This window comes from Symphodus melops (assembly GCF_947650265.1).
Source record: "Symphodus melops genome assembly, chromosome: 9".
Classification (NCBI taxonomy): Eukaryota; Metazoa; Chordata; class Actinopteri; order Labriformes; family Labridae; genus Symphodus; species Symphodus melops.
This window is the reverse complement of record NC_136699.1, coordinates 11,204,086-11,217,604: the sequence shown is the minus strand read 5'-3', so window position 1 is coordinate 11,217,604 and position 13,519 is coordinate 11,204,086. Positions and strand designations below refer to the sequence as shown.

Here is a 13,519-nt window from a genome sequence, read left to right as displayed (position 1 = left end):
AGTTGGCCCCCTCTGATTGTCAACAGATCTCTGAAGCTGTATGAAGTCTTATCCTGCGTCAAACACTCAGACATCATCCCCAAGAAACCCTCCATGACTCCAGTCTGACATCACCATGACGTCTGTCGGCCACCTGAGGGACTTCACAGGGCCCCTTCTTCACCCATTGCAGTTTGCCTCCAGTGAAAACAGATCGATGGACAATGTAGTCAGTGTGGGAGTGCACCAGCTACAGTAGACTCCCCAGGGACTTGTGCAAGGATCCTGTTTGTGGACCTCAGCTCAGTATTCAATACCATCATCCTGGACTCACCCATTTCAGAGTGCCAGTCTCGGCCCAGTCCCTGATTGACAGGAGGCAGCAGATGAGGCTGGCGAGCATCACAACCAGCACCCTGATGCCACCCAGGGTAGTGTCCTCCCCCATCTGCTCTTCTCCCTCTACAGTGACGACCGAGCCGCAGGGGACCCTTCTGTCGAACTCCTCCGACATCAATCTCATCCGGGACAGTGACGAGTCTACTCACAGACGGGAGGTGAAACAGCTGGCCCTCTGGTGTGCGCCAACCACCTGGAGCTAATCCCGCTGGAGATGATAGTGGAATTAAGGAACCTCCCCACCCCAACAGCTCCCACCCTCACCATACTCAACAGCACTGTGTCTACTGTTGGCCCTTTCAGATTTCTGGAATCCACAACCTCCCGGGACCTACAGCGGACCTCCCACATGGACACCACCAGGAAAAAGGTCCAATAAAGATTGTACTTCCTAATTCAGCTCAGAGACTTCAACCTGCTGATCATGTTTAACACCACCATAATGTAGACTGATACTGTTCAAACTTCTGCCCTCCAGTAGGTATTACAGATCGCTGCACGCCAAAACAATCAGATAGGAAAACAGGCTGTCACTTTGATAAACTATAAACATACACAGATCGCCAGAACAATCACTGTGCCCTAGGACACAACAACCAATGCAAGTGTATATATGAGATCATTTATGGTTACATACTTTATAACCCTCTTAATTTTACATGAATCTATTCTGAAGCTTTCATTTAAATACTGCAAAAAAAAATCTACCTCTTGTAAATTAACCCATCTGTTATATAATATCATCTTTTATTGTCATGTTTACATCAGCACTCCTCACCACACTGCCTTCATGTCTTACAGGCTTGTTAGTTTATCGTTTAGTAGTATTTGACGTTTAATGTTTGGACATGGAGAGCACAGTTCAGCTGAGTTAAATTATTTGTGTTTGTTTGTAGACATATACAGTCAATAATGTTGATTATTTATTCCAAATTACATTTGATTATGACCCAAATCTCTGTGTCACTAGCCTGCAGCGTAGTTGAGAAGGAGGCTACAGAGATCTGGTTAGCTCATTATTTTTTACACTCTACATCCCTGATTTTGTAGTCTTTAACCCCTGCCTCATTGATTCTGAGTGAAATCACTTATCAGACTTTGTACAGTTCCATGTGGAGCAACAAAACAATTTGAAGAACAGGTAGCAATACTCTCCAAAGCTTGTTTAGTGTTTTTAAGTGAATTTGTTTCTTTCGTAAGTCCAATTCCTGACTGGGTTTCCTGGGACAAAAAAAACAACAAAAACCAGACCAGTGTTTCTCAGGGATCAGTAATGCTTCCTTATGACAGCGAGAGGCGCAATTAAGATGAACCAATCAGTTTGTATTGCCAAGCTTTGGTTCTCAACAGAAGAAATGTAAACAAAACTGATGCCAACTTTAACACCAAACAAGCGTGTTGGAATGGCCTTTGAGTTGGTTGTGCATTTGTGCCAAAAACATTACTGTGATTTCTTTTTTGTTTTCACCCATAGAAAGTATACATCTGTGACAGCATGAGATGAAAGAGTAATAAAGGCTCTTCAAAGAGGATATAACTTAAGTTTAGTCACTGAGTTTCTCTTATTAATGTCTACATGCTGGTGCTCTCCCTCACAGTCACATGGAGTGTTTTAGACATCAGAGGAGGGGAAGATTTTTTTTGGAACTAAAACACCTCGAAAAGCTTTTTCTGTCATGTTGAATCTTCAGGTTCATCAAATTATACATGCTGCAATGGAGGGCCACTTAATAATTGAGTGCCATTTACTCTGCTATAAATGGAAAGCCGCCTGTGACATTATGGATACCTAGATGAGTTTCTTCTGTTGGTTGAGTTTGAGCAGAGTAGAAAATGTGTCTACAAGAAAAACGGTTCTGTTCATGAGTTTTAAAGAAGAAGGAAAATGCCCAGCTCTTTATTTGGAAAACAGAGTTGCCTTATTTTCTGTTTCTTTGCTTTTTTTTATTCAAAGGTCTTTTTAATCTATTGTGCTGTTTATATATTTATGGCAACACACTTTCACACACTTTTCAAGCCAAAGACAGTCCTGATGAATCCCCAGCATTGTCACTGGAGTCCAGCTGGAACTACACTTATTCTTAAACACTTTGTACTCACACTTTGCTGGGAGCCCATAGCCACAAGTGATCTTTGCGTCTCCGGTCTCACAGCCGTGGAGAGAAGCACACTCTTTTTTTAGCATGGGACCTGCAGCACGGTGGATTGCTCCGTCCACTGGAAAAAAAGAGTGAGAGAACATTCAGAGTTGGCCTAAATATGTGCACATCCTGCAATTTAGGGGCTGTTTCAAGTCGAGCACACACATCTACAGATTTAAAATTTTAGTGCTTAATGAACCTGGATCCTTTTAGTGATGAGCTGATGAAATCCTGCTCCAGCAGGTTGCTAACTTCTCAACCTGAATCCAGTTTTTCTTTTAATAAGTCAGAGCATCTGTCTCCACACGTCAGTCTATTTAATGGGTTGTAGGGCAACTGCCTTAGTTAATTACCTGATTTAATGTCTTATTACAGACTCAGCTGACTTTGACTTTTTGGTCAATTAGTCTTTATTAATTACATTTTCATATATCTGCATAATACTCAGAAATGAGTATCTAGGCTTGATCTACACCACATCAAAAAACCGTGACTGTGTTCATTTACAGGGGGGGCAATGAAGCGGGAAAGAGCCATTTTTTCCAGCCGTACCAATTACAGTTTGAGTCATAATCTTTGCACCTCTCACAGCCAAGACACATTTCCTCAAAGTTAATATTTAGACCATCTGGATCTCAAGCAGATTTTTAAGTCATAACCCACAAAAGCAACATTTAAAAAAAGGCAAAAGACCTTTTGATGCCAGAAAGTAAAAATCCTTTTAATGAAAAAACAAACACAATTTCCTCCTCCATGATTAACAACTGATGATTTTGACATAATAATACTGAATAAAACATCAAATAGATCATTGTTTATCACGAGAGACATCAAACAGTTATGAAGCCAAGCTTGCACAGCTCCTCCTTCATATTATTTTAACACTAAATTAAGATAATGAATCGTGGACATTGATCAAAACAGAAGTTCAGACTGCTACTTTGCCTCAAGCAGTGAGCCAATCCAGAGGCTGTTTCTCTTTAGTATGCGGCCTAGAAATTACAATGATATGCCACATTTTGTATCAACACTATTTACAATCTTTTTTTTAAAGTTGTTTTTCTCAATGTGCCGTTTAAAAACAAGAAGGGAAACAAAAACTTTCCTGAACAGACTCAAAAACAAAAAGGACGCTGACATTCATGCTCTTTAGAGCCCTCGGCCACCAGCACACCCTGAGTCCCAAAATGTTCACTGACAGCTGATTTAATTGGATTTCCCTGGAATATCTGTTTAGACAGTAAAATATCAAAGTCTAGCAGCTGAAGAATAATTCTTCGTACGCTTACTTTGGTGCACTTAGGTAAGGATAGGGAGGATTGTTTTATAGACAAGAAACACAACAGTGTCTTTAAGCACAAGGCAAAAACTGTTGAACGTAAAACAGCATTTCTTATGGTACTTGTGCACATCAGCCACTTTTAGTACTACTTGAGTGTTGTTGATCTGGATTGCATTATATGTAAAGCTGTTACCATCATTAATGTACTAACAATAGTACACTAATTATTGGGAAAAAATAACCCAATAATAGTTCACACAAGTACTGTTGAACGAGCCAACCATCTGCTACGAAATCAATGATAACATAAACCAGAATTATCAACAGAACCGTGATTAGAATAGATTTGATTGTAAAAATATTTCTTATGAAATAGTCTATTCATTATTGTAGCTGTTCTTACATTTAAAAACAATGTATTGCCCCCAGATGGAGTATACTGTATATAAAACTATATGTAGAGGACAGGTATATAATTAAAGGCTCATCTCAGTGTCAAACCAACCAGTCTGCTCATACAGTAACCACACAGTTATTTCAGAAACTAAGAAATATTATAATAACACCCATCCAGATGTCATAGATAAGCACTAACCTCCAGTGTTTAAAAATGAAACCAATGAGAAAAGTGTAAAATCCTGCAGTTCATCCAGTGTCGGCTTGAGGCTGAATCAGAGATGTGTTTATTCACCAAGAGCTCAGCAGGGCTCTGCTGTTAGAACCTTATTGTGTTAAGTTGGCATATTACATGTGGTGCTGGGCTGCGGTCTGCCATGCTGTGCTATGCCATGTTGAACTGGGACGCATTGTAAGCTCAGCACAAGTATGAGGGTGTGAAAGGAGAGCCCTGAACACTGGCGAGCTCCTCAGGGTGCACAGAAGCAAGTTCAGATACCACGCTCATGCTGTGTGTGTGCATTTTAAATATTGATACTGAGTATATCTTTGTCAAAGCACGAGCGATACCGTGCACAAATGCTTGTGTGTGTGTGTGTGTGTGTTTTTGCAACTGTGTGCATGTGTATGTGAAGAGACGTAAAAGTGACACGCACTCAACACACATACACACAGCACAGTAACTTTGGAGCAGCCCTCCTGTGAAATAAAAAAAGTGTGATAAGACGAAGAGATGGAAAAGGGAGGGAGCGGAATAAGAGAGAGAGAGTAGCAGATATAAAAATAGTCTGCAGGGAGATAAGGAAACAGGCATGAAAAACAGAATCAAAAGAAATTGAAATTGAACTGAAACGTAAGCCAACAATACTTTCTGTTTTGAGTCATGTTTCATGTTTGACAGAGACATAAATGTGTGCATGTGTGGGTGTGTTGGTGCGTGTGTGTGTTTTTATGTTATGGTGAAAAGTGGCCTTTTCTCCCAGTCTTTGCGAGTTGAATGCATAGCCTTGAGCTACAGCTATGCTTTCTGACCTGGGTACTGCTCTGCTGAGTCCTACACAAAGACAAGTGTAATGTATGGTGAGGGACACAGGCAAAGAATACATATGTTAAAGTTCATATACAAAACACCTCACACAAAAGTATGCATGCATGTGGAATTATCGGCTACCAGCCAAAGATTAAGTAACACGTGTTCGGGGTTGGTGATGCTGGAAAAACATGAACTGGTGTTCTAGCCCCTTCTGTTTGCAATGTCTGTGCATCTTTCGGCCAGAGTCGTGATGAATACAGATGTTATTATAGGAGAATCTGGTGACCAATTCGTATGTTCCGCCTCCTGGTGTAACTGCCATTACGTCTGCAATCTCAGCGTTTTACGGCCTTGATACAGCCAGTTGAGGACTTTGTCACTTGAAGTTATGCAATTTTTTTTTCTTGGAGAAGAAAGGTTCGTCTTTGGAGGACAGTCTCTTAAAATATGGAGATATTACCGCCGTGCTCTTGTTTAAAACTTTAGTAGGTGCACGACTTCAAAATACAGCCGATGAAAATTCTTTCCTTTTAGCTGCAAATGACTACACACTCCATCACATTAACTTCTACATGAAACGGGCTTTGTGCACTCAGCCAAAGAATCCTTTGTTTTCCTCATGTTTAACTTAGATTGCTTTTAGTCAAATGGAGATGAGGAGGGAGGAACAGAATGTGCCCCCTCTCTCTCTCTCTCTCTCTCTGTACCCTCTCTGAACCTGGTGAGCAGGATTAATAAACGTCCTACACCTCTTCCATCTCTCGCTGACTCTTACCTCTCACATGTAGAGAGCTGTCCCTCTAACTACACTCATTGAATACCGCCCTTGTTAGCTCTCCATCAGCCTGTGGTAACTTCTGACTCTGTGGGAGCCGGTGTAATAGCTCAGCATGAGCACTGCACGCTACTGAGTAGATTCAGATGCTCTGTCACTTCAATACGGTCAGAAATATGAAGGGGGGGATTCATGAGCGGGGGGGGGGGGGGGGGGGGGGGGGGGGGGGGGGGGGGTTGGTTGGGGGGGGGATGTGTTTGAAGTAGAGCGCCACTAGCAGTAGAGAGCAGGCTTATATGCAGGTTTGTTGGGCAAGGATGGACTCTGACTGCATTCATAGAAGACCATCTGATAGATCCAACATTAATGGAACTAAAGTAAATATTGAAGAAAGAAACAAAGAACAAAAATAAGCTGGTGTCTGAACTTTCACACCTGATCAGATGACCTGTTACTTGTGGTTTTAGCAGCGCTGCTTGCATAGCTGTAAAGCAGCTCAGTAAATACATTTACAGTTAGAAAATGTCAATTTATTGTTTTAGTCTGACTAAAACTGAACCTTGGGAAATGTACATTTGATCATGTGTCAGTGCATTTGTAAGAGTGTCTGTGTTTGTGTAAGTGTTTGTGTGTGCCTGAGTGTCTACGGATAGTCTGGCATCAGCCAAATATCTTTTTGGAATTATGATTGTATGATCAAGGTGGCAATGATTCCCAATATTTAAAATGCCTCTCTTGGGGAAACTTAAGAGAAAAAAAATATCAGACAAAGTCACATTTCCAATCTACTATTTGTAATGGAGTAGGCCTGCAGGGTACTCCTCATAATGTTATTTCTGATTTGAATGTGTAGAATGAAACTGAATACAAATGAGGTACCGATCACCTGGTATCAATATGCACAAGCCCTGCAAACTATCCAAGTGAAAAAGATAACAAATTATATGCTTCCCTGTGAATCAATGTCCCTTTAGAGGTAAAAAGTAAATTCTATATTGGCTCAATACACAACAGCATGTACCAGGGTGATGTGTCCCTCATTAGGACAGTGGAGGCAGGGTGAGCCCTAACCAAATTAGCATCACTCCAGTGTCAAAGGATACTTGTTGTTCAGACTCCACTGACTCTGTCGCATGCAAATGGAGAACCCAAACTACTCAACAATCAGTCATAATTGGCTATACCTAATGCCACTAACAGACATCAACAGATTATAATGAATTAGTCATGAATTTAATTTATGTAATGATACACACAGAAAAAATATATTTCAGAAAGTGTCAAACTAATTTCCATATAAAAAAACAGAATTCATTATGTAGCCCCATTAACATACAAAATATCACTCCAACATTTCCACCGAGAGAAGCCTGTTTTTTTCACGAGAGAGAGAGAGAGAGAGAGAGAGAGAGAGAGAGAGAGAGAGAGAGAGAGAGAGAGAGAGATACAAAACAATAATTGAGAGATGTAAAAACTCAAAAAGAGACAGAGACAGAAGAGACAGGGGATTGAAGAGCACAGTTGGACAAAGAGAAATGTGTTTGGAAGAGGATCAAGAGAGAGAAAAAGGGTGTGTAGGTAAAGAGAGTGAGAGGGGCTAAAAACAAAAGAGGAAGAGATGAATGGTGAGCTGGGTTTCAGAGAGGAGAATGGATAAAAAGGGTGTATTGATGGATGGATTGTGGGGTTAGAAAAGAGAGCTTTGGCTTTGTTAGACCAGTGACCAGCCAGCAGCAGGCAGCTGACCAGTTTAGGTGTTATCCTCTCTTCCTCACAGGCTTTGTATTGACTCACTCTGGGGGAGAAAATTTAGAGAGGGATGGAGTGAAATAGGGGGACTGGGAAGTGATAATTGGCGATATGCTTACCTGGCAAGGAGCCTACAACCCCCAGCAGGACACACTAACAAACACACACACACACACACACACACACACACACACACACACACACACACACACACACACACACACACACACACACACACACACACACACACACACACACACACACACACACACACACACACACACACACACAAACACACACACACACACACACACACACACACACACACACACACACACACACAGACAGACAAACACACACACACACAAGCTGACTTACACTTGATTGCAATGTTGTATGCCAGGTCAAGCTTTACCTCCTGCGAACTCCCACCACCTTAGCTTGAAAACACACACAAGCACACACCCACACACACACACACACACACACACACCAAACATGCATAATCACACACGGGCAGATTGACAATAAAGTAAAACCAATCCTGAGGTCTCTCCTGTGGAATACTAATATTGCTGCCCTTGCCAGCTGACCTCTTATAGGCCAAACAGGCTGTCTGTCAAACTAATGGGGCGGAACGCTGGCATATTGCTTTCCCACAATCCCTCAGCAGAGCCAGGACACTCATTTACTTCAGTCAGCTTGTTGCCAAGGCAACATTTAGGATGGGTCTGGTGGTGGATGCAAGCACACTTGTGCATACTGCTCCACACACTGTTATATGCACACACTTTTAAATGCCCTATTGTATGCATACACTGTCTGTCTTCAGACGCAAAACAACCATTTAAATACCAGCATGAACACACAAACCAACAAACACACACACATAAGTAGAAGGTAGATTAAATGCTTATCGTCTTCTTACTCCTTTTATCCACAAGCAGTGCAGTCTGGCTTTTAATCTCTGAAAGTTATCCAGTGTTAAAGGGTTCTGTGTTTGTTCACCCAACCCTCCAAGATATCAATTAAGAAATGTTAGTGAATGCAAGTTCGGCGGTGATCATCGGTCGTGTGTTTGATCAGTAAGTATCAAACCATAGAAACCCATAAGAGACCGACCCTGCCTTCATGGCTGGTTGTCATCCTGTGCTCACTGTCCCTACAGACTCAGAACAGGATCTCTGATACCAACTGTGTTTGTCACTACGTGTCTCGGTTTGATCTGTAGCTTGTTATTACACCAGAGCAGCACATCGGCGACGTTGAGGAGGCGCCGTAGAATAACAGGAGCTGCATTGCTGTAAAGATTCTCAAGTGCAGGTTTTGGCTCTTTTCACGTCTATCTCAAATTGAAGCATGTCTTCCACATGTCTGATAAAAGCATAGTTGCTGTAACTATTCTTCCTTTCAGCACTATCATAACAGTGAAGCCCAGTTTCCACTAAACAGTCAGATTTGGTTCAGTACAGTTTGGTGCAGTTTGCTTGTGTTTCCACAGCCAATAGCATTATTTGATAAGCGCAGTGTAAGCTAGATGGAGAGCGCTGTGAAATAGTGTGACATCATAGAAGCTCAATACATACAGTGTACAGTGTAGCACGCTATTCATTTAAGTTTAACAAAGAAGAACAGGACACAATAAATAAGAGGAATCCTTTAGGGCTGGATCGGTACGCTTGGCACCTCAACAGAAGGGTACCAAAAAAGTAGCACAGCACGGATCACTTATTTTGGTACCATTCCCAACTTTTGACAGTGGAACCGCCAATAAAAGGGTACGGTACCGAATCGAACTGACCCAGACCGCTTAGTGGAAATGTGCTTAAGTGTGCTTAAAGGGTAAAAGCTGAAGTGGATATGCACTGCAGAGATCTCTAAAGCTTGTGGTCCTGAGGTTTGAACAATGAAATATGCGTGTATCGTTGAAGAGAGACAAAGTGGTTTACGTTGAAGTTGATTTTTGATGTTTTTTTCCTTGTTGTTTTTTAGGATGGGAGCTGCGATGGCATGCTATTTGTCAGGGTGTTCTTGAGATGCTATGATGCCCTTCGCTCTTAGATGGCTGGTCAGTTGAATCAATTACTGTAAATCTGCTGCAATTTGATACTTTACAACAATAAAGGAACAAAAGTTAGTTTGGTGGTTGGCTGTGTCATGGAAGCAGAAGGCGACATGGATCAATACTTTCAGCCCATGGTGATAGAACATTATAAATTGGCCAAATTCCACCTGACCCTCAAATGTTGAATGTTAGGACCACAGCAATTGACTTATCACTACACACGGCCCCCTTCACACACTCGGACAAACAATCGGCTCGCTGCCCAAACAAACAATGGCAGTTGCCTTCTTTGAGGCGTATCGCAGGACGCTGCACAGGAGCTCTGGGGACAGAAGGCCTTATTTCACACAGAAGCCAGAAAAAGGGGTCTTCACTATGTCATGGAGGGTAATGTTCAGGTAGAGCGGGCGGGTGACAAGATCAATTTGGAAGTACTTGTATTTATCCCCGTTTCATAGACCAGTGCTGATAAGAGCTTTGATTGGACAGCATAGTCTGCTTTTTCTCCTACAAGTTTGTATTGTATGTGAAAGGTATAATATGCAACAATCTGATTATTAATATAGCAATACTGGAAATCCCAGTATATCCCAATCTGCTCAGAAACATGTGGGCTCATGTTCCACCAACCAAGCCAGCACACAGTCAACTTAAAGAAGGCTAAACTTGGAACTTGCAGTACTGTCTTATGTCCTATTTTTTGTAATTAACTTAAAATTAGTCTTACTGAATGTGTTACTGAATGTCAGTGTGTACAGTTGTCGTCTCTCAAACCGGAAGGTTGAGGGTTCAATTCCCCAGCTCCTGCAAGCAACATGTCCGATGTGTCCTTGGGCAAGACACTGAACCCCGAATTGCTGTATGCGAGTCGCTGTTTGGTGCACTAATTGCCCCACGGGGATAAATAGAGTTTAAAAAAAAGAAATTAAAAAAATCATTTTGGAAATAAATTATCGGCACATACTGTTGTAGATACTCAAGTACTGTCAAGTTTGGCTCCTATTAAAAAATAATCAGATTAATAATGCAAAATAAAAATGTTTTTGTTAATGTCTTTATTGTATGCTCAGCAGTATCAGGTAGCTTATCTAAATAAATTATACTACTCAATGAAAAGCAGTTTCATGCAGTATCGGGTGCAAAAACGAGGCCCAATAATGGATGAAAAAGAAGAACTTCTTATATGGTTGTGTGCTATCACAGTTTCCTGGTAACCTTTTCTGTCACTCGAGAGGGAAGATTGATGCTTTTTTACTTTTGCTCAAAGAATTTTCCGTGCAGTGGAATATTTTATTTGTAAGGTAGCACTGATTGACTTTCTGGACATTCTTCGCTTCTCAGTCTGGAGTCTGACTCTTCAGAGTTATCAGAGGACCCTCGGGAGAGTACGCTGGCGCTGTCTGTTCGCCGCTGCTCCGATTATACTTTTTCTATTCCTCTCTATGTGTATACCTTCTATGCCTAAGAAACTGCACCTCTGCTTAGTTAGTTAGCGTTTAAACCGTGCCACAAGTCACCCAACAGGCTCTACCTACTTGACGGATCCATCCTAAGACACCTCATATCTGCCAACTGCCTCCAAACCCCAGGACGAAGCTCTGCACGACGGGGGACAGAGCCTTCTCGTCTGCTGCCCCACGGCTGTGGAACACTCGTCCTCGCCATCTGAGAGCGCCACTGACAGTGCGCTGCTTCAAAAAGGACTTGAAAACATTCCTTTTTAGAAAAGCCTTTTCTGATTTAAAAAAAAGAAAAAAAAGAAAAAAAAAAGGTCCCTATAATCACTGCTTTTAGATCATGTGTTATGCCAGATTGCATTTGTCTGACTCTTTGCTCTATTGTTTTATATGGTTTTTATGGTGCTTTAAGATTTTGTTTTAAATTTAAGGTGCTTTACAAATATAATGTATTATCATTATCCTCCTCATGCTGTCTCAATGTAAAGTTGAAGAAAGGCTCCTTTATACAATTAAACATGAAGCTATGCCATCACTACTGCACACTGATGCCTGTGATTCATGACTAACCAGGGTGAATGAAAGTAATTACCTGACAGACTCCTATTCAGTAGTGAGAGCGACATCAAAATGAAGTGACCGTAACTAAAGACATTTTGGAAGCGAATCATTGCACCACATCTTAAATTACAGGATGTGAACACTTTTTTTTAACCACAGTGAATTAGAAATATGCATCACTACAACAACTACATGAGGAGGATATCCTGGATATCCTGCTCTTCAATGAGTCCAATTCTAATATCAAGACCCTTCATCCTTTCATTTGGACGACATGTTGCACATTTTTAAATCAATTTTGATGAATAATTATCACAGAGCAAATAAATGACATGTCGTTTTGCTGAAAACGAGGGTTAATAGGGTCCATGTCCCGGTCCAACATGAGTCAATTCCTTCATATACTGAAAGTACTTTCAAAGACCGTAAATAAAATAAACTGTGGTTATTTTATTAAAGTACACACCAAGATTCAACCACTGTGTCTGTGAGGCTTTAAGCTGTTGAATCAAGCAGTGTTAGCATATTCAAATGGACCTCCTTACCCCGATTTGTATCAGGCTCTAATGCATGCTGTGACTTCAAACTGATTGGATTTTAAAAGTCAGCATCTCAAGTGAACATTTTTTATTGAACTGAATTGACAACGTCAAGAATTCAGCTTTCATTCAAAGCAGCAATGCTGTTTTTAAAACTTTTCTTACTGATGCTTGAAAAGTGTTAAGTCCAGCCTTTGATCCCTTTATTTTACTGATGGTTGATGACATTTATGTGAAGGTCGTGAACATGGGAAAATAACACTTCTATGCACTCTACCTCCCAGATGTACAAACTGACATATGGTGACCCAGAAGAAGAACCACATACAAACATCGCCGCAGGAGTGCTGCTTCACAGTAAGTTTCCATGGCATATATTCCAGATCAAACTAACATATAGACCGTGTTTAGTGATATTTATAGTAGGCTTTTGGTAAATGTCTGGTTGACTGAATGTTCAATCATTATATACTGTAGGTTTTTTTTCTGTTTGGAAAATCCATCCATGCAGTGAAACGGCAGATAAACTCTGATATAAATGAGCAAATACAGCCAGTGGACATAAAAAGGTTAATTTCCTGCCCTTGAGTGTGTTGTTGATGTGCTGCCTGAGCTCAGCACTACTCCAGATTGAAGTGCAAAAAACAATGTCGGCAGGTGTGCGTTTCATCTTACCGAGTGACATTTACCCAGGTACCCTTGAGAGTGAGTAGTAAAGAACTGTAAAGACCTATTGTTGCCTCACTTCCAAGGATAAGAAAAAAAAATCTCAGTGAAGCTGAATGAAAGAGTTCCTCTGTGTAGATTATGGTGAATGGAGATGGATACATAATGATCTGTGTTTTATTTCCACTTTATTCTGTACTTGCATCCATCCGTCTGCTTTAGTCTTCCCGCTCGCACCATCCTCTCCCTCCCTCTTCTTGTTTGTTCCATTCTTTCCCTTTTCTCTACCCTTACTCCTCTCTCTCTAATTAACACCTACTGTAGGCTCTATGCCTTTGCAAACCCCGGAGGACAGAGCTGGGGAGAAAGACATAGAGATGGAAATCAAAACAATAAGAAAGAGAAGAGAGAAACTGACAGAGCCAGAAAGAAAAAGTGGTAAAAGAGTGCTATAAAGAAACAGACAAAATACGCAGA

General features: G+C 41.2%; 1 protein-coding gene across 3 annotated transcripts in view; it reads right to left on the bottom strand.

Moving 5' to 3' along the window:
• Positions 1-13,519, bottom strand: part of macrod1 (mono-ADP ribosylhydrolase 1) — a 102,586-nt gene that overhangs the window by 28,096 nt on the left and 60,971 nt on the right. For all 3 annotated transcript variants that reach the window (XM_079352204.1, XM_079352203.1, XM_079352202.1), the window contains one exon: positions 2,479-2,595. In XM_079352204.1, coding sequence (XP_079208330.1) covers positions 2,479-2,595 — 117 coding nt within the window. The remainder of the gene's footprint in view (positions 1-2,478; positions 2,596-13,519) is intronic.